Source organism: Schistocerca gregaria, chromosome 4 (genome assembly GCF_023897955.1).
Source record: "Schistocerca gregaria isolate iqSchGreg1 chromosome 4, iqSchGreg1.2, whole genome shotgun sequence".
Taxonomy (NCBI): domain Eukaryota; kingdom Metazoa; phylum Arthropoda; class Insecta; order Orthoptera; family Acrididae; genus Schistocerca; species Schistocerca gregaria.
Window position 1 is genome coordinate 737,374,200 of NC_064923.1, and position 27,974 is coordinate 737,402,173.

Here is a 27,974-nt window from a genome sequence, read left to right on the forward strand (position 1 = left end):
AGTTGGCTACCGATACCTCTGCTTACCGTGCCCCCATCCCCAAAGAAAAGTCAGGTTTTAGTTTACGAACCATATGTACGGTTCAACAGTTAGTTTCCTATTTTGTGCACGACTTGTGTTCTTGATGCCCATCAGTGTTGACCAGGCTATTTCTTTTTAAAGAAACATTAGCTTACACTCGCAATCACTATGTTTACATGGGCCTGCCAAAACAGGATTTCGCAAACCGATTTCACAGTACTATTTCTGGTTGGTAACGTAAACACTCTAAAGTCGATTCTGAAAATGCATTTCTCGTTATCGGTTTTCCAATTCCACAATAGATTTTAACCCCCCCTCCCCGTAAACGCACAGCCATTTTTGAAACGTGCTTGCATTGTCAGGTTACGTCTTATTTTCAAATGTTCTAAAAATCTAGAGTGTGTGATTTATTGTGCAGTGAAAGAGAAGCAGAATGTTAGACTGAGCACGAAAGTGTCTACGTCTGATATTTAAGTGAAGAAAAGAGTAATAGCAATTGTGCTGACTAAATCAGAAACAGGAACAACTGTTTTACAGACAACGTATTTAAGTGGGCTAGCAAATCAGCTTTAGATCTTAACATGTAAACTTGACAACGAAAAACTGTTTCCGAAATTCAGATTTCGTCTTTGGGAAGATGTGTTGCATGTTTACATAGCAGACGACAATTAACGACTAAAAGAATGTAAACATGTACACCAACCGACGCGAAACAACCGTACACCAGTTGCGATCAGCGACGGCAACAATCGCCTGCCGTCTGAACTCGACAATGACCCAATGGCTACGCTATACACGGTGCTGTTCGCTTGTTTGAAATGTTTTCGAATTCCACGCAAGTGTCTCGTCTTTTACAACATCTGCCGAAAATAAACACTTCGCCATAGGCCCGAGCCCACCTGGCATCTGCAGGAATCCGGCCCTATGTCTTATTGCTTGGCACTTTTTTCGTAAGTACAATCTTTGATCTCACCCGACTGGTTCTCCATGCGGTGGGTGGAAAAAAGGGTAAAAGATAGTTGACACCTTGCCCCCCCATATCCTTTCTCCTAATTTGTATACGGTCTACATGTACTTAATATACATCACAAGAATTCGTCTAGGAGTTTCCCATTGTCTACTAAAGGCTTTTAGAATTTACCGTGCAGTTTTGTTTTTGTTACGAAAACTGCGTTAAATATGGCGCGAATGTAAACATTATGCTACACTACAGGCCTGTCAGTTACCTCAAGCTTTATTTGGCGTTCACATTCGCTAGCGTCGCCAACTTGAGCTATCACCTTTCAACTTAAACTATACCTCGGGCGACGTCACCGCAATCAGTTACTCAGGGTGTTGGGAGGAGGGGTAGTCCAATATCTTTGGCGCCAGAGATGTGCATTGTTTGGTGTGGTGCCTGCAGGCGTATGAGTGGGCGCTGCAGACGATGAAGTACGTGTCGCGCGTGAAGACGGGCGAGGCGGCGACGGCGGAGCAGGCCCTGCAGCTGCTGCGCAACCTGCGCCAGTACCTGATGGCGCACCCGCCCATCGCGGAGGACCACTTCCACGAGATGCTGGCGCTGGCGCGCAAGCTCGCCAACGACAAGCTGCTCGAGCAGGCCAAGGTAAGCCCCGAGAGAAGCAGCCCGCCTCCAGTCTAACAGTATAGACTGAAACTGTTAATACGTCCAGGTTCGGCAACTTTTGCCACTTGAATAATAGCCAACTTTGCAACTCTGTTGTTGTTGGTGTCTTCAGTCCTGAGGCTGGTTTGATGCAGCTCTCCATGCTAATCTATCCTCTGCAAAACTTCATCTCCCAGTACCTACTGCAACCTACATCCTTCTGAATCTGCTTAGTGTATTCATCTCTTGGTCTCCCTTTACGACTTTGGCCATTCACGCTGCCCTCCAATACTAAACTGGTGATCCCTTGATGCCTCAGAACATGTCCTACCAACCGATCCCTTCTTCTGGTCAAGTTGTGCCACAAACTTCTCTTCTCCCCAATCCTATTCAATACCTCCTCATTAGTTATGTGATCTACCCATCTGATCTTCAGCATTCTTCTGTAGCACCACATTTCGAAAGCTTCTATTCTATGTTGAGATATATTGGAGTACCTTGCGCGTCTCTCCCGAAGGGATCGTGAAGACAAAGTTAACATGATTACAGCAGAGTCATTTACACGATCATTATCCCCGTTCTCCAACCCGTTCGGAATAGGATCAAGCCCTTACAAATGGCGAGATGTTACTGCAGCCAACGTTTCGCAAATTGAAGAGACGCAAATGACCTATGACGTATTCTCTTCTGAATTGAATTGTTCGGCTCCTGTAGCAGAGCTTCTCATGACATCCCATTCGTTGACTTCATCTCGCAGCCGATGATAACTTAGGCCCGAGGCTAGGTTTCAAATTATGGTCACCGAAACCTGTTGCGAAAAATAGTATAAAAAAGTCGAAGTTGCGGCGGCAACTTGGTGGTTCGACTTAACTACGTATACTCTGCGAACATTATCGAATGGTTTCAACTTTTCGCGCTCAAAATACATCGCCTTTTTCCTCGTCTCTCATTGGCTACGCGTGGCTGGTGTGTGGCCAATCTCTTTACGTAGAGGGAAAGCGCTCTTGGACAATGCCCCCTCCGCACTGAAGACCTTCGCCGAACGTGTCATTTCCGCCGAAAGTGACTCATACTTAGGAGGCAGCTTCGTGCCGTTACCCAATTTTACAAACTTTTATGTTGGGCGACTTCTCAACACTAGTGTTTTTGACAGACTTGTCAAACCCACAATACAGCGTCATCAGTAAGCTACATACCGACCGTAAATTATAAGTTATTTTATTAATAACTTCTTTCCATAAATTTGGTGCTATATAACTGTTAGTCAGCTATCAAATTCAACTTTTGTGCATTGGAAAAATTACAGCTAAACCTCAGCAAAATTTATCGGAAGATACGTTCTTTGAAAGAACTGTTGTTTCTGTTACGCTGTGTGCTTGTCGATTTGCAACTGATTGCTTACCATTTACATGGGGAACTTACATCTGTCATACATTGGCATTGGTCTTTGTAGTTCACCAGTTTGAGGCTTACTTAAAAATGAGCTACATTTATAAAAGTGCTGTCAATCCTCGATGTTAGAAAATGAGGTAACTAACAGGAACTTCTTTAAGGGATAAATGGTTGTAATTTAACTTTTAATTTTCTGAATGCTCGTCTGGTAAGTGTAACTAATTTTAAGTTTTCGACAAAATTCCAGAAGCCCAATCTGAAACATACATAGGCGAGAAAAATGTATGCAGGTGTCTCTTTCATCTTCTGCTGCTGCTGTTGGTATTCCAAGTGTTAAAGAGATATCTCAAAACTAATAAACGCCAGAAAGAATACCCCAGGGTGTAATATTGGTTCCAGTACTGTTATGCACTAATTTCAGTAAATTAAGAAAACTATTGATAACTCATAAATTTTGCAAGCATAAAGCACCCCAGTCAGTGTGAAGATTGCAAGGAAAACACACACAGGAATGTATGGTGCTCTTAGTGATGATATAGCGGTTGGACAAAAATAAGTGAACACCATGAGAAATGAATACTGCAGATTGGGCTGTTGTATTTGACCACAGATGACATCTCAGTACAGTGCAAATATTAGTCATGGTCAGAACAGAGTTCTGCATAATGACAGAGCTCAGGGCATTCAAACGTGGAGAAATTGTTCATGCTTATAATGGTGGATGCTTCTGTAATCAGCAGAAGTGTCTAGCATTTCATGAGACACCATATAGAGGATTTATACTGTGTACAGAGAGAACAGAGAAACATGAGCTTCTAATTCACAAAGCAAACAAAAGTGTACGTTGAGTGATCGTGACAGGTGGTCATCAACGAAGACTGTGATAAAAAGACGAGATGGAAAAGTCACGCATAACTGAGTGCTGTGAGCACTGAAGTAACACAAAGGGAGGTCCATAAGCAGGGAATTTCAGGGAAAGTTGGAATTTCAAAACCGCTCGTCAGTAGTTCAGATGCCAGCAACAGGAAAATCTGATATGGTAGCATTAAGTCATTTGGTAGGATGAGTCTACTTCTACACTTTTAACTTCAGGCAGAGTTTATGCCCCAAGATTGAACATAGTAGGCAATTCAGTGAGGATTTGGGTAGCCATATTGTGGTATCCTATGAGCTCATCGGTACTCTGTGAGGCTGCATTATTGCCAAGATTTAAGTGACGATTTTGACTGACCAGCTACAGCTCTGTGGTACAGTGTTTGTTCACATTGTGATGCTGCATTCAGAGGCAACAGGCCCCCTGTTCATTCAGCTTGCATCATCCAGAACTGGTTCTGTGAGAGGATGATTTGGCGCATGCACTCTTGACCACCGTGGTCACTAGATGCCAATATTATGGAGTCTTTGTGGCCCACTTTGGACAGAAGGGTTAGTGGTCACTTTCCACCTACATCAAGTTACCTGAACTTGCCATTGTTTTGCAGATTCCATTGAAAACAGTACAAGAACTGTATTTACTCATTACAAGGCTGGAAGCTGTTATGAACTCCAGCAGTTTCCCACATTGTATTAGGCATAGTAACGTCTTGTGTTTTTGGTGTTTCTATATATTTGTGCAACTCCTGTATGTATCAGTTCATTGCAAAGTGCTGGCTATCTTCTATTGAATATGCTCCCAAAGAGAACATTCCAAATGTGGTCTGTGGGATTTAGGTCAGATCCTTCCTATGCATAGAATCATACGCTGTTTAAGTTATTTGTCCATAAGATGAGCCATGTGTGATCAGGCATTGTTTTCTACAATGAAATAATGTCACATTGCACAGTTATAAGGGTGTTAATTAGTAACAAGGATGACACCATGTATAGACCTTTTTGTTATTTCACTTGGGAGCATATAAATGTCTGTGTCCACCAAAGCACATCATGCCCTCAAATATACCTTATGTGAAGGCATATTTATCACAAATAATGATGAATTTTCTTTCTTCTTACTAAACAATACACCCCCCCCCCCCCCCGTCCAATCTCTACTAAATGTCCTGGAATGATTCATTTATGTGAACTAACTCAATTGATTTGTAATGTCCACTGCAAATGTTTGCATGTGTTGTGACCAGTAAACATTACATGCCTACTTACCAAATTAACATATCTGAATGATTCCTGTGTATATTGCTTGGTGTATTACCATCCTGGTTGCTGCAGCAGAGCTACATGTTAGTTGATGTAGAGTTCTTATTCCATTTGTTAAAAATATGTAACAGCCAAATGTGCCATTGGTTTGCATTGTAATGCTTCACTAAAACTTCTGGGTGCCTGACCTGTCACTGGAGTTAGTTGGCAATGTAAGCTTTCTTCTTGGAAAACAGTCATTCATCCCTGCCATTTATCATGTGCAGACCAATATGTCAATTCTGTCCCATGGCCTGCCCTTAGATTTGCTTCATCAGATGATATCAGTTTTTGTTTTTCCCAATTATTACTGTTTTAATGATCTCCCCCCCCCCCCCCCCCCCACTGAGTTGCTGTAATATACCTCTGTAGATAGTTGCATATGGCATGTGAATCGTGTGGTGCAGGTGGCACAGGCGCGGTGTCAAGAGACGATGGAGCTGATCCGTGAGCAACAGACGCGGCTGGTGCGCATGCGTCGCGATCTAGGGGCAGAGGATGCAGACGGCGACGAGGCCCTGCTGCTGGGGCTGGACCAGCTGGTGACAGCGGCAGTCGCCACCACCGGCACTCCAGCCAGCAGCACGGCACCTTGCAGCTCGGGACGGCGCCGCTCGCTGGGTGCTTTCCCGTACATCTACAAATGCAGCCACCACGCCGAGGGCCGAGCCTGCTCCTGCTGTGACCCCACACCGCCACCTCCGGACTACGCCTCGTCTGCCACCAGTGGCACAGGCAGTGGCAACAGCAGCACGAGTGGTGCGAGTGTCTCTGGCAGCCGCCTCAATGGCATCCGTGAAGAGGAGCGGGAGGTGAGAGCCTTTAAAGTGTCAAGTTATTCTGCAAGTGGAGAAGGTTTTCCCAGCCCAAATCTAGTGATCAAGTGTCTGAGAATCTGAGCTTGCCTAGTCATGTTCTTATCACCACCTGCTAGTGTACAGAATAATTCATTTGCAACATCCCTGACACTTTCACAAGATGAAGATGACACAATAAGTTGAAGGTACACCTTCTTGGAGCTCTGCTGTCTGCAGTGCTACCTACATCTATTGAAGGCAATATAAGGGAGGCTCCTTCAGAGTTTGTGCACTATTCTGAATAGTCCAACAGTTGCTAGACAGGATTGAGCTGCAGGAAACTGATGTGTGAAAGTATGTTGAACTCTTTAGCGTTTTCCTGAAAGCTATTGGTGGACATTTGTAGATGTGGTAAAGCCCATTATTCTGCTAACGAAGTCCAGTATACCCAGACAGGACAAATGATGTATTTGTGATCATGATCAAAGTGGACAAATACACTAAAAAAGGATGCACCAAGAAGGAATTACCAGAATGGGTAGTAAGTCAGTAGATGTACAGACAAATAAACGGTTAAATTTTTGGAAAAATTGGATGATTTATTCGAGAGAGGGAGAGAGAGAGAGCTTCACAAATTGAGCAAGTCAGTAATGTATTGGTCCAACTCTGGCCCTTTGCAACTGATAGTTTAACTTGGCATCAATTGATATTGTGCCAAATTCTGTCCAGTTGGTGCTTTAGATGGTCAGTCGGTCAAGCTGGTTGGAGGGCCTTATCGATAATTCTCCCAACATTCTCAGTCGGAGATATACAGCTCCTTGCCGGCCGAGGCAGGGTTTGGCAAGCATAAAGACAACCAGTAGAAGCTCTCTCCGTGTGTGGGTGGGCATTATCTCACTGAAATGTAAGCCTAGGATGGATTACCACGAAGGGCAACAAAACAGCATAGAATATAGACAACATACCACTGTCCTGTAAGGTGCTGTGGATGACAAACAAAGGGGTCCTGCTGTGAAGTGAATGGCACCCCTGACCATCGTTCCTGGTCGTATGGAGGGTGACATGTTTGTATCTGACTGCTGTACAGGGCAGATTCAGACACATCTTTGCTGGTCGTCTAGGAACACAGTTATACTTAAGACAGTGATATTCCAGGCCAAAGTTTTTTCGCTGTTTTTATTTCTGTTTTCACTTATGAAACCTGTAATGCTCTGGAATGCAAATGTTAATTATTAACACTTTGAGGCAAGCCAGTGTTTAAAATGTTACTGATGCACTTGTTTGTGTATCTTTTCACATTTGTTTTAGTTCTTCAATAGATAAAGTTTTATAATAATGATGACAAAAACAAGTTCAAGGTTAATTCTTGAGCAATTTAACTCAGCAACTTGCTTTTGTATGGAAATGTCTGAAGCATTTTGGCATGCAGAGAGGTATGTTAAAATCAGGGCAGTACCAGGTTGTTTCTTTCCTGCTAGATTTCCCTCTAATTTCTCGTGTTCTCTGAATGAATCTTGGAAATACATGTGGGACACTGCTTCATCATAAGATTTATGAGCTAGACAGATCTTAGTAAGACACACAAAACATAATTAAATTGTAATTACAGCAGCAATATGTGCAGTAACGACATTAGTGATGAAAAATTTTAGCTGACTAACCACCTAGAGACTTACTAAGATATTTCACTCTTATCCAGAAACATTGAATTCTTTGTAAACAGTTCCCAAAAATTTTATGCAGTGAAAAAACATGACAACTCTATATCAGAATTACAGCAACCTTAAAAACTTGGAGTTCACATACGAACCTCAAGACAAAAACATTGGCTCAGTTTAGTTGAGACGGAAGCTCTTATGTTTGCTACCACTTATCTCAAAGTGATTCTGGAAGTTGGTAATAGAAGGCAGCACCTGTCAACAAACAGATAGTGAGATATCTACGTTGTCCTGTTTTGAGCAACAGGTGGCCCATGCATTACAAAGATCACAGCTCGAGATATATTTGTGGGCAGTTCTTTGAACACAGTGTTCTGACCAAAGTTCGGTGACCAAAGTGTTAAGTATCAGAAACCTGTTTCTCAGTGCAGAAAAATTTGAGTAGCTGAGTGTTATCTAAAGTGTCAGCAAATCCCTTACACTCAGTTGGGAATTTAAGCATTAATCCTTGAATTATTAACCATATCTTGGACAGTTAATGGAAGTTTGACATTGCTCACTATATTCTATTTATCAGAAACAGCAAGGGTGTTGGGGGCCTACTTTAAAGTACAGTTTTTCAACTATTTGCGCATAATCATAAAAATATATGAATCTGACATCTGTCACAAAATTATCAAAGAACTGGTCATACATTGCACTTAAACCATTAAAATTGTAAACCATATTATAGAGCACTGAAAACTCTCAGCTGTGATGATATATGTCCATACATTCACGAACAGGGCTCCGAGGATGGTAACAAAGATGAAGAAAGCAGTGTGTCTGCCACCATAGCGGAAGACGAATGTACCCGCTGTGACCACCAGCAGACTGACCATCCCCAGCACTTTGTGGGGAAAAGGCCACTGAGACGAGCGTGTACCTGGCAGTACCCTGTGGAGAGTTTTGAAGACGAGGGTGTCTCCTGTACCGGCGGAGACGATAAATGTGGCTACTCGGGTGGCGGCAGCACAACAGATGGCAGTGATGGCTGCCCAAAGAAGTAAGTAACTTCCGCAGTTTCTCAGTTAAGGACATTAATAATAAAGAGCGTAGCATGAGTCAGATTTTCAGGTTGTTTAAAATAAAGGAGTTACCATTCAAAATGTTACACTTGTCATTACTTTGATACGCACAAAGGAGGTATGCCTCCTTCCTTTACCCAGCCATTAAAGGGGGTGTATAAGTTTAGCATGATACAGACTAAAATGCAGTTTAATGGCATATGTAAACAAAATATCAGCAAAAACCTAAAAACCCAGAAATTGGAATATTTGCCCACAATTCCACAAGTACCTGAAAAGCCTGTTTTGTTAAAAATTGATTTTCATGTAAGAGCTTAGTTGTAAGGAAGGTCTCGCTTGAGGGCAGTAGTTTTCATATCTCTCTCTCTTTCTCTCTCTCCCCCCCCCCCCCCCCCCCTCTGCCTCCCCACTCTCCCCCTCCCCCTGTCCATCATGTGGTTGTTTTTCATTCTGTGTGTTTTTTTACTATAGTGGGGAGGACTTGGAAGAGCATGATAATTCTAGTGGAAGTGGCAGTAAACCAATGCCGCCAGTCCCTGTGAACAGTCACCTGCATTGTCACACATCTAATTTAAACATCCAGGCGGACTCAGCTAAGGAGCTAAAGACACAGAAGTAAGTACCTTTCATGTTACTTCTCTTCCTTGAAAGCTTAATATCAAAATAAACTAACATGACTTTTATTTTCCAGAACATTGTTGTTAATAATGAGGGAGATGATACAGACTGAACGAGATTATGTTAAATCTTTGGAGTACGTTATTCAGGTAATACATTCAAATTTCTAGCAGAACAGGAAGAATTATCCTGTTTTTATGACGCTGAGTAATCCTTAAAACTTGAATAGATGTATTGTGATGTTGAACATGCTTTAACATAATTTGTAAAAATATTACAGAACTACATTCCAGAACTTCTAAGAGAAGATATTCCACAAGCACTAAGAGGACAGAGAAATGTTATTTTTGGCAATATAGAAAAGATATTTGAATTTCATAGCCAATACTTTCTGCAAGAACTGGAACGCTGTGAAAACAGCCCGTTACTTGTAGGGCAGAGTTTCCTCCGACATGTAAGTTGCTACAAATTTAGGGTGTTGTTTAATTGTTTTGTTTATAAGCTCTTATTTTTGCCAGTGATGTTGTTTAATGAAATTTTGTGTACTCATTTCAGGAGAAGAAATTTTACCTGTATGCACTATATAACAAAAACAAACCAAAGTCAGATTCTCTTATGTCGGAATATGGAACTTCCTTCTTTAAGGTAAAAATATATTTTATTCTCAGATGTAGGGTAAACATTCTAAGATTAATTTTAATTTTTTGAAGAAGGACTTGCTTATTAAACCTATGATGGGTTGTAACTGTGCATCAATCTTTAAGTAATTCATGTAACCTTATTTGTTCAAATTAAACAGCTAGTTACATTGGATTGTGAATGATTTAGGAGTAAATATAAGTCGTTGTTACCATTACTCCTAAATTATTAAGACTTGTTACCTTTACTCCTAAATTATTTACATTTATAACAGTGATGGAAACACCCAAAAAAAAAAGAAGGGAAAGGCAACTACTCATCTATAGTGAACTGATATATGTGGAGCACAGCTACACACAACAGAAAACATCATTCACACTAACTTGGAAGCTATGCTCTTTTTTCCAGCAATTCTGTGGCCACAGCAAGACCACTGCTGGATAGCTAATGTTTGAAAGCTAGTGTGAATGCTGTTTTTTGATACAGTTCACTGTGCTCTAGGCATTGATCTGCTGTATGTGAGTGGTTGCCTTTCCTTATTTTATGCATTATTTACATTGTTTTATTTATCACAACAGTTTCTACACTACAGTTTAATATACCTTGTGCAGGCTCTATGTGATTGATATGGAGAGTGAAAATCACCTATACCATGAAAAGTAAAAATATTAATGCATGAAGAGAAGGAATGCTGCCATGCATAAAATGACATTTGTCTTGTGGATTTTTTTAAACTACATCCAACATAAAATTTTTGTGGTTGATTTCAGGGTAAGCAACTTGAGCTAGGTGATAAAATGGACTTGGCTAGCTATCTACTTAAACCAGTGCAGCGAATGGGAAAGTATGCTCTACTGCTACAGCAGCTAATGAAAGCATATCCTGACAAAGAGAGTGAGATTGCTGATATCCGTGCAGCTGAACAGATGGTTCGTTTCCAGCTACGTCACGGAAATGATCTTCTGGCTATGGACTCTCTTAGAGATTGTGATGTAAGTATTAAATTCAAGGCAAATCTTTTGATACAAATACCTAAAAATATGTCAGTACTTCATATTGCTTGTTATTTAGAGAACATAATACTAACAGTTATATTTATTACAACAGCAGTAAAATTCTACACATTGTCAACTGTAAATAAATTAATTTTTTCCATGTAAATATTATTTATAAATGTATGTATAATAGTGATGCCAATGAATGTTATAAGTATCGGAGAAGATGCATACAAATGACTGCCAGAAGTGAGTGAAATACTAAGTTGAGGAGGGGGAATCCAAAGACTGACAGAGGAATTACCCCAGAACTTCAGATTCGCAATCTGAAATTTTCAAACATAATAAAAGGCCACAGCATAAAGTTCATATGTGGTGGAAAATTGGAGAGTTTAACTTTTTAATACTTGAAAACATATTGGACACATTATTAGTCTTTGACACGTTTAGTCTTGGACTCGCAGTAAATAATGAAGTAAAAACTAACTTCAGATATATTTCATTTCTTTAATGTAAGTTGCAGCTTTTTAATTATGCATTTGTTTCAGGTGAATGTGAAAGAACAAGGAAGATTACTACGTCAAAATGAATTTCTTGTTTGGCAGGGAAAAGGAAAGAAGTGCCTTCGACATGTCTTTCTGTTTGAAGAACTTATCCTCTTTAGTAAAGCAAGGCGGTTTCCTGACAGGAAGGTATTTATTTACATAATTATTTTGAATTGCATTCCTTAATTTGTTTTAAACTGCTTCTTTTCTTAATATTAATGGCAATTTTTTCATTGCAGAATTTGGACTTGTATATTTACAAGAATAGCATTAAAATGACAGATATTGGACTAACAGCTAAGATTGGAGATAGCCCAACCAAGTTTGAAATATGGTTTAGGAAACGAAAACCAAATGACACCTTCACATTGCAGTCCATGTCTGAAGAAATTAAACAAGCATGGACTGAAGAAATATCAAAACTTCTGTGGAAACAGGCGCTGAGAAATAGAGGTGTGTTTAATTGTCACAGTCTGTAGAAATTGTAATTCTCTTAATTTAGTTTGTATGAGTGTCAGTTTCGTAATTAGATGATTATAAGAAATTTCTGTTTACAGAGATGCGCCTCGCTGAAATGTCTTCCATGGGCATTGGAAACAAACCATGTTTAGACATCAGGCCAAGCGCAGATCAGATTAATGACAGGTCCATCAGCATTGCACAGTTGAGCAAAAGTAAGTGTGTGACATTGAAATTTACTTCTGCAGTGTGATAAACAAACTTATATGGAATTAAATCTTGTGGTAAAATTTTCACACATCATTATAATTCTGCTTAGACACTTGCGGGCTGTCTTTGACAATAATATGGCACAATTATTACGTATGGAAGAAAAATAATTTGAACATTTCATGTTCATTTGGTAGTATTTTATAGAAATTGAAGAACTTCAAAACTGCATATTTTACCCGTAGTACCAGTGACAGACCATAATGTTAAAGACCAGCTAAGGAAAGCTTGAGAATGTTGCAGAATGCTAGTTTCAACAAATTTAGGTAACCCAAATTTGCATCTGTACGGTGTTGGTAGAGAACTACAAAGTGACAAGGATTCAAAAATTTCAGCAGATAAAAAAATTCATTTGGTAGACAGGTTCTTCAATTGATCATATAATACTTGCTTTGGGCTGCAGGTTGGATACCCCTAACACACACAATGTTTTGTGTACATATGCTTGAGAAAGAGGTTTCTTCTATAACTTATTCATTGATATTTGTAGTAGCTGGAACAGTACCTTTAAAAAACAAAGATTTATGTTCCATCCCAAACACTACTATTTTGTGAGAAACATATGCAGAACAATAGATTTGATATAACTGCTTTAAGAGCAAAGCAAAGCAAAGCAGAATTATCAATGAACTTTTTCAGTACATCATCAAAAGTATATCATTAAATAACAGTAAGGTATTAATTGGCTTTTCATATTGGAATATTGCCTCAAGTCTTTGTCTGCTATTATAAACTGTTTATGGGAACAAATAACATGAATATTGTTTTGTGTCACCCACATAGCTGCCCCGCGATTCCGCAACTCTATCACGGTGGCACCAGGAGAGCTCTCGCGCAATAACAAGCGGCCACATTCTATAATCTCAGTGAGCAGTTCATCATCATCTGCTGGCAGTAACAGCAGCCATGGGACGCTGCATCTGGGCTTTGAGTCTGTAGACAGCCCAAGGGCTCACCATCGCTCCACAACACTGCACAGCCAGTGTTCTACTGGTAAGTGTCAAATAATTATGTTTGCTGATTTATTGGTAGTCAGAGGAAGCAATTTTGTTAACATTGAGTATGTCACATCAGAAACAGGGTTAAAAAGGTTAAATCTGACTCTGACTCTGACTCTGACTCTGACTCTGACTCTGACTCTGACTCTGACTCTGACTCTGACTCTGACTCTGACTCTGACTCTGACTCTGACTCTGACTCTGACTCTGACTCTGACTCTGACTCTGACTCTGACTCTGACTCTGACTCTGACTCTGACTCTGACTCTGACTCTGACTCCCCCCCCCCAATTTTGAGTGTAAGCTTCATGTAAAGTACTACAAGAAAATGATTCCATTTACACCCTTCATTGACTTAGTTTTTAAGAAAATTCCTAAAGGACAAAGAATTGTTATTGGTTATAACTTGTAATGTGTTACACAAGCTGTTTTTACATATAAATTATTGTTTTTCACAGAGAGTGGGATCATAGCAGATATGTCATTGGGCTCGGAGGATGCAGATGCAAGTCACTGGCATGTAGAACGGTCAAACAGTTCAGCTACATCTGTTTCACTTGATTCTTCATTATCGCCAGTATCACCTACAGAAGATCTTAAAACCTGTCTTGAAGGTGTTCAAGTGAAGGGACAAGAAACAACAGAACTTCAGTCACCAGACTCTGGTGTTGTTCCTGATGAGATGTCAGTAAAACTTTGAAATGAGGTGCTCTACTTAACATAACTTCATTTATTGACTTTCCTCAAACTATTCAAAACATTTTTAAAAGAGCGTGTGTGTGTTTTTGGTGCTCGTCACCTAGTTCTCGTGTGCATAAACACTCATGTAGTGCAGGACTGCTTCATTATAACAGTGTATTTAAGATTCACTGTAAAAGTGAAATAACTTGTGTACAATTCATACATTGCAGATGTTTAATTTTCTAATATCAGAATGTAATGATGTACTTATATTAGTATTAAAACTACTGTAAATACACAAATGGAAAATGTGTACAGGACTTCCTTGAACACAGTATTTATTAATAAACTTTGCTAAACTGTGCTTTTTGTACAGTGCTGACATTTTTAAAGGAAGAAAAGCTGCAAATGCAATCTATTTTTAAACAGGATGCATATTTGCCTCTCTCTCTCTCTCTCTCTCTCTCTCTCTCTCTCTCTCTCTCTCTCTCTCTCTCTCTCTCCCCCCCTCCCCCCCCCCCCCAACCCCCACCTGCCCCTTATAAGCTTGTCAATTTTTTTTATGACCTTATGGCATTAAATGAAATTTTTATTCATTAGCACAATTTCACAACATAAAATTTATGTTGATGTAATTTTAGGCAGTTAACAGGTCCAAAACTGATTCATTTAATATGGGTATGAAAAGTCTTAAAATCTGTATCCAATTGCCTTAAATATATTTTGAAGAATAAATATAACTTTGAATAGTTAAACTTAAGCTCAAGTATAATACTAACAGTAAAAATATACGTACATAATATATTTTTGATAATTAAACATTTCCTACGTGAGTAATTCCAGACACTTTTATTTAGTGCCTGCAGTTGGATGAGTCCAGTTTGCAGTCATGACTGCTAACAACTGTTTTACTGTGTTGGATGTGCAGTTTCCATGAAAAGCAGCATGATTTTTCAGTACTATAAATTATGTTCACCAAATAGAAATGTGATAATTAATTTGATTTGGCAGCTTTTAAAATTTGGAAAATTTATAAATTTTATTTTTATGAGATGACTATGCTGTTGAACAATGAGCAAGCCATTATGTACTGTATTGACTGCTGTCAGACAGGAAAAAAAGTAAAGAGCCTTTGTAAATTAATGTAATAAAAGTTTGTATTTATAGCAGTGTCTCCTAGTTTTCAGTTACTAATAACTTAGTTCTGTTATTGCTGATTACTATTATATGACTTATCCAGTAGTGTGAAGTGTTTTCAAATGAAATACATGCTTCCACTTACGTGAAACTGAATTCTGAAAAATGGCACAATGCAGAATTCTCAGACAGGTAAGATAATTTGGTAAAATCTCATTAGTGCGATGTTGTAAAGGTTAAAGTGTTGTTGAGTGTTAGTTTGTCGGAACAACATTTTCTGTGACAGTAGCAGGCTGCACATTGATTGCATACAGTGCGTATGACACAATCCTAGAAACTGTTTGTTTCTTCAGCTTATGCACAGAGAATACCAATAGCTCAGAGTTCTGATATATGGCTACAGGTATCTATAATTAATAGTTTCTGCCTATAGTGAAACACTACACACAAATACTGGAGAATTTAAGGCAGGTTTTACACTATTCCTACAGACAACAAATATACTGACAAATCAAGAGAACCACTTGCTGCTGGTTTTGTGGGGAAAGGCTGTATTGTTTCACCATCTATTATACAGCATTCAGCAGCTTTGTATTTGGAGGTACTGGAACAAGAAGAAGAAGAAACTGAGAGTATTGAAATGGGGTTCAACTATTGAGTTTTGCAAGAGAGTTGCAGACGAAACACAACTAAAAAAATTGACAAGAGACTTGATTCAGTTTGTACCCAGTTACATGCGTGAATCACTGTTCTCTACCTTAAAGTTCATAAAATTTGAATATTAATGTGAACTAGCTGTTGAATACATAAGTGAACTTCTGTAAGCTGCACTCACCAGTTATCAGCCAGTCCAAATGGATCATGACAAAAACTATAAAGCAGAGCATTGAAAAAACTTACTTCTTTTTGTGTTATAAAATGTTTACTGTTTCAAAATAAAAAGTAAATGTTGCTTAATTGTTAAATGCAAACTTTGTAGTTCTTTTCAAATTAGTTCCATAAGTTTGTGGCTGCCAAAGCTCTCTTGACCACACTAACAGCTTAATGTTTGTGCTGCAGCTGCAGATCCTGACTATCGCTAAATGCCCCGCCTTGTTTGTGAATCTGACCAGTGTCTGTTGACACCAAAATATTCTGTGGAAGCCATAAAGGATCTAGTCCAGAAGACAACACTTTTTGTTCCCTTCATCTGCTGCTGCTGCTGCTATGTGGTTAATGCCTGTTGGGGAAGAGTTTTACCAGTTTTGGAAATAAAAATAGTGTTTGTTATCAGTAAATTGGAAATTTTTCAAGTTTCATGTCAGGTTTATTGATACTGATTGTGACAAATACTCTAGCAGTATGTGAGCCAAGCAGTTTTCAAGGAGTGATTTCAATGCCTTCTCTTCCAGCCTCTTTTTCATTTCACTAACAGAAAGACTACTTCAGTAAGAGATTTTCCTTTGATGTGGTATAATAAGAAATATCTTGTGTGAAAAGTGTGTTTAGTGTTGTGATTGTGAGTGGGATGTAATTTTTCATGGCCTCAGCAATAATTTTCATTATTCAGTGTCTTGTTTTGTAGTAAAGAATTCCACTTACATTAAATAAATACAAAGTTCATATGATTCTGCTCTGAAGAAATTTCATTGCTTCCATTATGTTGAGCTGAAGACTGATGTGCTTGCTGTCTTTTATTGTTTTAAGAGTCTCTTCTGGAACAGTGCAGCTAAAGTAAAAAAGTAGACTGTTTATTCTGCTAAAGAAAGTAGTAAAAAAATTGAGTAAAATAAGCTTGCTGCTTACTGTAGAGGCCTCTTCAAAGACAATGGAATTGTTCCTCACATCCCATAAGTTTGCTCCTTAATTATATATCTTTGAAATAATAGTCAGTTTATGATACTGTGACATAATGACACACACCGTACTTTTGATGTAGAAGTGGCTTTATTGCATGGAATTAAGCATGTGATTCTGTGATCTGGTACATACGTCTTCAACAAATTACCACTAGATTTAGGGAAAGATTTTTTCTTTCCTTAGACAGCTTGATAACCACTACCCCTCATTATCTTGTTATATCTAAATCTCTCTCTCTCTCTCTCTCTCTCTCTCTCTCTCTCTCTCTCTCCTCTCTCTCTCTCTCTCTCTCTCTCTCTCTCTCTCTCTCACTCTGGATTGTAGATTTAGCATATATATCTCCCTCCCCCCCCCTCCTTCGTCCCACTGTACTAAATTTTTCAGACCTTTCCACTGCCACAGTTGTAAGGTATTTTTCAGAAAAAGTGAATAACGAACTTAAATCATAATTACATCGTTACTCTGCAATGAGCCACCAGAGGCCATGGTGGGTCCCTCATTGCAAAATATTCTGAAGGTGGTATAAAGCAACCTCTGAAAGTTTGTAAGTGGCATTCTGGTTCATCCACTACATAGGTATTAGCAACCTCCTAAATATGCTCTGCGGAACTTAGACCACGCAAAAAATAATATATAAATTAACTACATTCAACAGTTTTAGTACATGTGGATGAATATTGCTAGTGTCATATGTGGGCATATCAAGTGGAAAGTTAAGGTTTCAGATAATATAAATAATTCGGTATGTCATTGTTGCTGCTTTAGACACTACTGTTTTTTCCCCATTTATTGCCAGCCACATTCGTAAGGAACACTATATATATATCCCCGATGTGTTTAGTTTTGGTGGTATCTTCTGGAGAGGCGAAGAACTTACAGGTCGTAAGTGATGGCCAGAAGATGGATTTTGTTACATTTTCCAAGCAGCCTCAAAATCTTGGCTGACAGTGGACCAGGTAAGGAAGGAAAGTGAGTCTCTTGCCTCTTTCTCCCTCTTTCCAGTTTGCTGCATCCTCTTTTCATGAATACCCTTCTAATCTGTGCCTGACTATACCCATGTTTTACAGAACTCTTCCTACAGATATTGTAGCTCATCTGAGAAGCTTTGTCACAGATGACCTGTGATGTCATGAGCCCTATGTACTAGGGTAGTTACTACTGTCTGCCTCTGCACTCAGCAGTGGCAGATTGTAGCGTTCATCCACTGGTCTGTGGGGATCTTACTTGCCTTCTTTAGTAGTATATACAAGGAAGGAAGATAGGTTCCATACTCCTACTTCCATAATGAATGGAAACTTTTGATGGATGCTGTTCAGATGGTCCAGAACTTACTCAGAACCTGTCTAGCATGTCTGCACACCACAAATGTATCGTCGACATAGTGGAAAGCAGTGCTTAGGTTTTTGGCAGGTTGGAAGTGCTACCATTTCAATATGTTCCATGCAGAGATTTATCAGCCTAGGTGCCAGTGGGAATGCAGTGGCAACTCCACCTACTTCTTCAAAATACTTGAAGTAGGTAATAGTCAGTGTAAGCTCAGAAAATTTAGTACAATGCAGAGCACAAAGGATCACTTTTTTGAAATGCCTTAATTGTCTCCTATTGCAAAGGAGAATTTGGCTCAAGGTGCTACACCCTTTTGTAATGGTGCAAAAGCGTGGCACCCTCAGACTCGGTGACACGTCAAAAAGAAAGGTGTTGACACATAGGGGGGGGGGGGGGGGGGGGGAATAGCTCAGAAGTTTGTGAGAGATGTATGGAGCATTACTCGTGTCAAATTGGCACTAAATTTCACTGCAATTCTGCAAAACTACCATGGTTATATAAGGAGCTGAGAAATCTCACACCTTCTCTTACCTGCATTTCACCTTTTCTTTTGCCACCTCTGCAAGGATGTAGCCCGACTTCGTCAATGAGGTGATCTAATTTGTTAATGGGACCTAGAAGAGGCTCATGTTTTTCATTTTATGCTGAAAAAAATTCTTTTCTTAATTTTATGTACAGAAGTTGCTTTTGGGTGGGCTTCATACAAATAGTGTTTGGTCTAAGCAAAAAAATCTTATTCTTAATAAAATAACATACATATTCTCAACCGTACAGAGTTAGTCACCAAGTATTGCCACCAATAAATAACTCTGAAAGTATGGTAGTAGCTGGAAAGTTTGTGGGATAAATGTTGCATGGGACAATGGAGGTCATAATATGTTTGCTTTTTGTTGCTAGGTGGGGTCGCTTCAGAGACGTGAAGGTGAACTACATTTTTTTTAAAAGGGGTGCTATAGTTAGGTACTTATTTTCAGCTAGCAGCTGTTGAGACAAATCCAATGATGTGTAACAGTGAGGTCTTTGAAGATCACAAAGGCGGCATGAACGTCCATTTACAGAAGGTGTTTGAAGTGATGACCATTGGTAGCATTGCAGTGCTGCAATCTTTTCATCATGGATTGAGTGGTATTTCTTATCACATTGGCAGTTATCGAAACACATGCTCTGACAATTCTCACTGGCGTATCTTCAGGTGTAGCTGGAATGTGTCTTGCAAATCCCCACAAGAAAACAATCAGGAGGTGTCAAGTCTGGCGAAAGAGTTGGCCATGACGTATCTCCTTCAAATCCAATCCAATGATTTGGGAATTGTGTCTGCAACTCATTTCTAGCCATCAGCAAAAAATGTGCCAGACAACCACCATGTTATCACATTCTGTTACTTTTTTCTAAAGGTACTTCTTTCAGTAACAGACCTAGTGGTTCTTGCAGGAACGTGGTGTATTTCCTACCATTAAGATTTCCTTCGATGAAATAGAGGCCTATAATTCTGTCCTCCAGAACCGCACACCATACATTCACCGACCATGGTTTTTGGTGTGCAACTTGGCACAGCCAACATGGATTTTCAGTTGCTAAAAAATGCACGTTACGCAGATTAACATTTCCATGGTTCGTGAATATAGCCTTGTCAGTAAATAAATTAATAAATGCGTCATCCCTCTGAATCTGGAGTTGAGCCTATCAGCAGATTTCAATGTTGTGCGTACAATCTGTACCAGTTAACTCTTGGTGGAGACTGATATGGTAAGGATGATAAAATGGTGATGCGGAACACAAACACTACTACTCTGGCTCATGCCAGATTCCTTGTGATCCGATGCGAACTAACAGAAGGATTTCGAACCACAGTGGCAAGAGTACCAATTTCCGTTTCCTTATTAGTAACTTAGAGATCCAGTTGTTCTCAATTTACCAAACACATATTTAAATGTATGACATGTAAGGTGAGTATGTTGAGGACACAAGTCTCTAGCTCTCACTGAATTCCGTTGGGATTCTTCATAAATGACAAGCATATCGACTTGTTCTTTGAAGGAATACAGCATTCACATTTGCTTGATTCAATATTAGTCGTTCCATTCCTATTAGTGTTGTATTGTGAAACCATCAAATAATCATTTACATGTCAATGGCATGTTAGATGGGTATGCCATTTCGGTGAATATTCACTATTTGCACGATATATGAGAGAGAACTGTCAGAACATGTGCTTCTATAAGTGCCGAAGTGATAAGGAATATTACTCAATCCATGATAAGATTGCAACACTGCAATGCTACCAATGGTCATCACGTCGAACACCTTCTGTAAATGGACATTCATGCCGCCTTTGTGACCTTCGTTGACCTTTAAAGACCTTACTGTTACACGTCATTGGATTCGTCTTGATAGCCACTATCAGAAAATAAGTACAAAACTATAGCATTCCATCAAAAAAAGAAGCGACCCCACCTAGCAACAAAAAACCAATGTCGTATTATGGCCCCCGTTCTCCCATACAACTTTTGTCCCAAAACTTTTCAGCTTCTATCATACTTTTGGAGTCATCCTTGGTGGCAATAGTTAGTGACTCACCCTTTATAGTACAAAATGGTGATTGCTAGCCAACTTCTAATATAAATATGATGTAAATTTGGCTTGTAATGCCAGGAGTCTCTGAAGAGATTTTCAGCTTGCCTATGACACTGGTCTTTTCATTTAAGCGGAGAGGCAGCATCTTTAAGGGGACTGGACTGTGCCATTAAAGAAAGGAATTTGGATGGAATTGGCTGTGATCTGTAGTGAGGGACCAACTCCGGCATTTGTCAAAATTGAAAAGGGGAAAAAACAGAAAACCATTTTCAAGGATGCTGGTGGACAGATTGAAAAACCTCCTTACCTTCTGAATCCAGAGATAGCTAGCTCAGTGTCTCAATGCACAGAGCTACTGGAAAAACTTTTGATAGACTTCTTGAATGTATTTGCATTCTTGGTGTCATCTAGCACTTCTCAAAACCGTAACACCTCTAGTGACAGGCTGCAAACCAATCCTGGTCATGTCAGCAAACACGACATTAGTTCATTCTCCAATGGCCCAAACTTGATGTGCAAGAGCTTAAGTCCTTCAATTGCGTAGGTTCCATTGATTCAATGTAAAATTTCTTATTGGTGTCCTGGAGTGAGGACCATCCTGCTGCCGTCTTCTATGGTCCGTTTGGTCTGAGATACGAATGCCTGTTGCCCGAGAGAAGTCATTTCTGGCAACTCATGTTGGGCACCTGCAAGCCAATGGAGGAAGTGACCCTGCATTGATGATATCATAAAAGGATGACCACTGTGTGGTCAGTCATTCACATTTCCCATCTCTCTCTACTTTCTCCAAACCTTAGACACACTATGAGTGACATGTAACCAATCAGCAGCATCTTGCTGTGTATAACCTGCTGAAAGTAAAGCCACTATCATGATTCTGTGAAAGTGTTGTTGCCTCTACGTGTTAAGTTACTGCAATGCTGAATACAACTGAGTGAAGTTGTTATTGATTCTAGACTGTTTGTGGCAGCGGTATGCTTACATGACTAGGAAATGGTCACAAAGCATGCTAGTAGTAAACACCATTCAGTATATCGGCTCTAACTGGATAACGCATGAAGTGCCTAGGTCTAGGAGATCTGTAGTACCATAGACTAAATTTTACAATAGTTTTCCAAACTTTTGTTGAGCATTGCAGTGTTACAAGAATGTATATAGATTTCGGTACGAACCAATTTCTCCAAGTCTGAACGCAGTTCCGCAACATTGCAGGGAACTGGCAGGCAAAGTACATTTTCCGAGATCGGGAATGTCTTGTCCATAAGCCGTCAAGTGCGTGCTAGATTAAGACAGGCGTGGGGAGCCTAACAGTTCATTTGTGTTACGATTCAACAATGTAGTAGAAGAACGCAAAACCAGCTGAAATTTCGCAAGTTTTCCACTAAGATGCAAGTGAACAAAATGTTTGTTGGACTTGGGTAACACTGAAGAAACGGTTTGCTTACAAGTTTTGCTAATGCCTCCAGCAGGGCCGGCCGGTGTGGCCGAGCGGTTCTAGGCGCTTCAGTCTGGAACCGCGCGACCGCTACGGTCGCAGGTTCGAATCATGCCTCGCTCATGGATGTGTGTGGTGTCCTTAGGCTATTTAAGTTTAAATAGTTCTAAGTTCTAGGGGACTGATGACCTCAGATGTTAAGTCCCATAGTGCTCAGAGCCATTTGAGCCAACCTCCAGCAGGCTTTAAATGCACTGCATTGCTTAAATGGGACTGGTTACTAGATTTTTGTGAGTTTGCCCAATTTTTATGTTTGTTCTGTTGCAGACTTATAGATTGTACGTGGCTTTTCTTGTCGCACTCATAACACTGTGCTTGTCTGGAGGGTCAATCTTGGCGTTAGTGCCGTGAATAGCACCGAGGGCATGACGTAATCTATTGACTAATGTAGCCTCTGTGTACGCAGCTTGGCGTGTGCTTGCCGTTGTGCCCGCTGGGCCGGTCGTGAACAAGGAATGACGCAACCCGACAAATTGGTGGCCGCTCAAATGTAGAGGACCACTAAGGCACCTGAATCGTACTGTCTAGAATTTGCACTACATGATGGATCGGACTGTTTCAGAATCTGTTCTCTAAGATTGACATCAGTTACATTGAACATGATCATATCGCACGACATAAATCTTAATATAAAGCACAACAAGCACATTTGAGTTCGCATTTACTTGTCATACCCTGGAAACCTGTTACCCACTCACGATAAGTTTGTTTTGCCCTTTTCTTGCAGCAAAAGAATGGTACCTAGCTGCCACCCCATTCACTTGTTGGTCATAATAGAGAAACTACAACCTGACCGTATGAAAGTTAACTAGGACTGGCGTTAGGGAACAATTTCTAAATAAGGCGAAAGACTGCACTTCCTGCCGTTGACAAAAAGTTATGTAGATTCACAGTACCTGACAGTCTGTGAGCAATGAAGTGGGCTTCGTACTGCTGCAGCCAATCGAGCCATACCTCTTCTTTTTCGTTAAACTTGCGAAAAGGTGATATGGCACTTGGAGCTACAGTTGTTGCATGTTGCGCTGTTTTTCGCAAAAAAAATAAGCACAAAAGCAAAGAATTTCTGCAACGCTCACCTGAAAACACTGAATAACAAAAACACTAAAAGAAACATTGTAAAAACATGAAAACACACCCCTGCAAAGAAAAGACGAGGTAGAATTAAGGCTCCGCAAAGCAGAAAAGCCCACGACAAAATAAAACACAGACAATTTGTAGCAGCTAGTGGGTCTGGGCTCAAAGCGTTAACAGGTTGCCGCTATGTTATTGCTGCTATATCGTCGGCACCATCTTACTCGTACATCTCGAAAAAAAATGGCTCTGAGCACTATGGAACTCAACTGCTGTGGTCATCAGTCCCCTAGAACTTAGAACTACTTAAACCTAACTAACCTAAGGACATCACACACATCCATGCCCGAGGCAGGATTCGAACCTGCGACCGTAGCAGTCGCACTCGTACATCTCGTCGCCACGTTGTTGTGTCTAGGAATCCTGCATATTCCATTCACTAGATAAACAGTCAAACAACTTGTATTAATGAGTTTTATTACAACAAGACAAGTACAAATAACTTTGATCTGAGAATTCTTGTAGTCCTTTATACGTGGTATTCCAAGAGGGCAGTTAAACTGATGTGTAGCAAGCGAAGGGCGATATACAAAATAATCAGAAGAGACAAACATAAGTAACACTTACTGGTCCTAGCGACCGCTACTAACAAAAATCAGTCAACTGAACAGTAGTGACTGCTGATCTCTAACCGTGCTACCTAGAGATTACTAATGATGAAGGCTACGACGGTCGGCTAGTGAAGTGGCTAACGTTGATGCTGGTATCGAAGTAGGGCGCGGAGCTTACGTCGTCTTCACCTAGAGGTCGCTGCTGGCGCATTGTCGTCCTGGAGGGAGGTCAGTCACAGTGCGACTGGCTGACTTCTCTTCTCTGTCGTTCTCGATTGATGTGCCGGCGCTGACTTTACTTTATGTATCTCCTCCGTTCGCTCTCTGTCTCTCCAAAACACTCACGCAACGAAAACGCGATGAAGTTCTAGTTTTCCTAAGTATTTTTAATTACATCAGAAATTTGTGATAATGAAACTAAAGAAATTCCAGAAAATTAGATTGTATGAACCTATCCCCTTGGTTGTAGTTTCAGTTTCTACTGTAGATGGATACACTACAGTCCCTAACTCGGTTTCACAGTACCAGCACGGTTATCATACCTGTATGTTTAGGTAAAAATTTATATCTGTGAAAATAGTGAAGTTAGATTTAAAATTTTAATAGTACGGTCGTATTATCCATAGAACTTGGAATACTAAGTATGAAAAAGATCGGCTGATATTTAACAGTACTTCCTCAGAATGAAATTTTCACTCTGCAGCGGAGTGTGCGCTGATATGAAACTTCCTGGCAGATTAAAACTGTGTGCCCGACCGAGACTCGAACTCGGGACCTGCAAGTGCTTTACCATCTTTTTATTATTATTTTTTTAAATCTCATTTTGCTCGCTTTAGTTCGTTGCATCTGCTCGGGGCGGACGTCGTAAGACATCCGTTTACGTTCGTTGTTGATCGATTAACTCAGTTTTTTTATTACAGAGAGCACGTAACCCTCTGACCGAACACGCTGAGCTACCGTGCCGGCGACCATCTGAGCTACCGAAGCACGACTCACGTCCGGTACTCACAGCTTTACCTCTGCCAGTATCTCGTCTCCTACCTTCCAAACTTTACAGGAGCTCTCCTGCGAAAACTTGCAGAACTAGCACTCCTGAAAGAAAGGATATTGCGGAGACATGGCTTAGCCACAGCCTGGGGGATGTTTCCAGAATGAAATTTTCACTCTGCAGCGGAGTGTGCGCTGATATGAAACCTCCTGGCAGATTAAAACTGTGTGCCCGACCGAGACTAGAACTCGGTCCCGAGTTCGAGTCTCGGTCCCGAGTTCGAGTCTCTGTCGGACACACAGTTTTAATCTGCCAGGAGGTTTCAGTACTTCCTAAGATTCGTAGAGCGTACGTACAACGTATTACAGAGTTAGCCGAGCACACCACTCACTCAGCCCAGTAGCCGTGCCGGCGCGAGAACCAGACACCTCCTGTTCTTCCGGATCCACGGCGAGCTACGCATTCGTTGCCAGATGACGACTCTGTATAATTTTCAACGTCACGAGAGCGCGTCATCTTCACCACTACGATCACTCCATCGACGCGGTGGTTCGTCGTTTAGGCAGCGACGAACACCGATACTGCGAGGGGGCCGACGTGTCTTTTTGGAAGATGAAATTCTCGGAATCAGCACCGAGTTGTGCAAATAACCACAACTGTAACATGTGAAGGTAAAAGGTACCCGTCACACTCTTCCCGCAGAAGGGAAGCGGCTCATACAACTTCGCCTGCGACACTTTCACCTTGGACGAACCTCGTCCGTGCGCCACAACTGCCTGGGGATTTTCCACACCCTCGCGTTGTGGCAACTACCGTTCACAGGTACACGGGACGTTGATTCGCCTCTGAATATCGCCTTGGGGGCGAAACATTCATCCTCAAGTGTTCCCTGCACTGTGATAACACAACTGAAGGTGCCGGCCATGATCTTCCGGTTTCAAGTGTTGCAGGAGCTAAAGAATGTACGGCTCGTAATGTAGCCGCCGTTGCACAATCTTCCACACAGTTCGCTGCGCATTCCAACTTCCTGGCGCGTGCGAACTGTTGATTGTTTTGTGGCTCTGAGCAATATGAGACTCAACTGCTGTGGTCATCAGTCCCCTAGAACTTAGAACTACTTAAACCTAACTAACCTAAGGACATCACACACACCCATGCCCGAGGCAGGATTCGAACCTGCGACCGTAGCAGTCGCACGGTTCCGGACTGCGCGCCTAGAACCGCGAGACCACCGCGGCCGGCCGATTTGTTTTGTGGAATGCTTACGAAACTTCCCCTCAGCCTCTCCACGCTTGCATCTGGCACGCTTGCTCGACGGCTACTTTCCCGTTTAGAGATACAAGCAGTGTGCCTAAACGGCGATACACAAGGTGGTTATAATTTAACTTTCGCAACTTCAGAGCGTCCCCATGGAAAACGAGTGACTGTTTAGCCATTTTGTAATGCAGACGAACATAGTGTGTGGCACACTAGACACACCTCGTATTTTAAATTACTTCCTGTTCGTAAGTGAAGTTACAGTGCGACCTAGAGCATGTGACGAGAGGAGAGGAAACGCAGATGGAAAAAAAAGCAAGTAACCCCTTTATTTACGTAAGCAACAAGTCGTCAGCTGTTTCGTAATCTACAAATATCGCATATTGAAACACAGCTGTATCGTTCTAGACTCCACTAACGATGCCTTAAAGTGAAAGGCGAAACCTGTCTGTAACAAATAAAATACGTTGCATGTAGAAAAGACGGTTTTTATTTACAAAATGAAAATTTTTATTCTGTTTTAGCCATTCGTACAGTGGTAATTTGGGAGAGTACGGTTTGCTGTGTTGTAGCTGTTGTCTTCAGTCCTGAGACTGGTTTGATGCAGCTCTCCATGCTACTCTATCCTGCGCAAGCTACTTCATCTCCCAGTACTTACTGCAACCTACATCCTTCTGAATCTGCTTAGTGTATTCATTCGTCTCTTGGTCTCCCTCTATGATTTTTACCCTCCACGCTTCCCTCCAATGCTAAATTTGTGATCCCTTGATGCCTCAGAACATGTCCTACCAACCGGTCCCTTCTTCTTGTCTAGTTGTGCCACAAATTCCTCTTTTCCCCAATCCTATTCAATACCTCTTCATTAGTTATGTGATCTGCCCATCTAATTTTCAGCATTCTTCTATAGCACCACATTTCGAAAGCTTCTATTCTCTTCTTGTCCAAACTATTTATCGTCCATGTTTCACTTCCATACATGGCTACACTCCATACAAATACTTTCAGAAACGACTTCCTCACACTTAAATTCATACCCGATGTCAACAAATTTCTCTTCTTCAGAAACGCTTTCGTTGCCATTTCCAGTCTACATTTTATATCCTCTCTACTCCGTCCATCATCAGTTATTTTGCTCCCAAATAGCAAAACTCCTTTACTACTTTAAGTGTCTCATTTCCTAATCTAATTCCCTCAGCATCACCCGACTTAATTCGCCTACATTCCATTATCCTCGTTTTGCTTTTGTTGATGTTCATCTTATATCCTCCTTTCAAGACACTGTCCATTCCGTTCAACAGCTCTTCCAAGTCCTTTGCTGTCTCTGACAGATTTACAATGTCATTGGCGAACCTCAACATTTTTATTTCGTCTCCTTGGACTTTAATACCTACTCCAAATTTTTCTTTTGTTTCCTTTACTGCTTGCTCAATATACAGATTGAATAACATCGGGGAGAGGCTACAACCCTGTCTCACTCCCTTCCCAACCGCTCCTTCCCTTTCATGCCCCTCGACTCTTATAACTGCCATCTGGTTTCTGCACAAATTGTAAATAGCTTTTCGCTCCCTGCCACCTTTAGAGTTTGAAAGAGAGTATTCCAGTCAACATTGTCAAAAGCTTTCTCTAAGTCTACAAATGTTAGAAATGTAGGTTTTCCTTTCTTTAATCTATTTTCTAAGTTAAGTCGTAGGGTCAGTATTGCCTCACGTGTTCCGACATTTCTGCGGAATCCAAACTGATCTTCGCCGAGGTCGGCTT

At 40.7% G+C, this 27,974-nt stretch overlaps 1 protein-coding gene across 1 annotated transcript in view; it reads left to right on the forward strand.

The window, feature by feature from the left end:
- LOC126267894 (puratrophin-1-like) overlaps positions 1-15,090 on the forward strand; it is a 1,105,633-nt gene extending 1,090,543 nt beyond the window's left edge. The window contains exons 12-24 of the mRNA XM_049973204.1: positions 1,424-1,627; positions 5,599-6,003; positions 8,432-8,691; positions 9,185-9,328; positions 9,405-9,480; positions 9,612-9,785; positions 9,887-9,976; positions 10,741-10,962; positions 11,514-11,657; positions 11,750-11,963; positions 12,068-12,184; positions 13,023-13,232; positions 13,696-15,090. Coding sequence (XP_049829161.1) covers positions 1,424-1,627; positions 5,599-6,003; positions 8,432-8,691; positions 9,185-9,328; positions 9,405-9,480; positions 9,612-9,785; positions 9,887-9,976; positions 10,741-10,962; positions 11,514-11,657; positions 11,750-11,963; positions 12,068-12,184; positions 13,023-13,232; positions 13,696-13,937 — 2,502 coding nt within the window. The 3' untranslated portion in view covers positions 13,938-15,090. The remainder of the gene's footprint in view (positions 1-1,423; positions 1,628-5,598; positions 6,004-8,431; positions 8,692-9,184; positions 9,329-9,404; positions 9,481-9,611; positions 9,786-9,886; positions 9,977-10,740; positions 10,963-11,513; positions 11,658-11,749; positions 11,964-12,067; positions 12,185-13,022; positions 13,233-13,695) is intronic.
- The last annotated feature ends 12,884 nt before the right edge of the window (positions 15,091-27,974 follow it).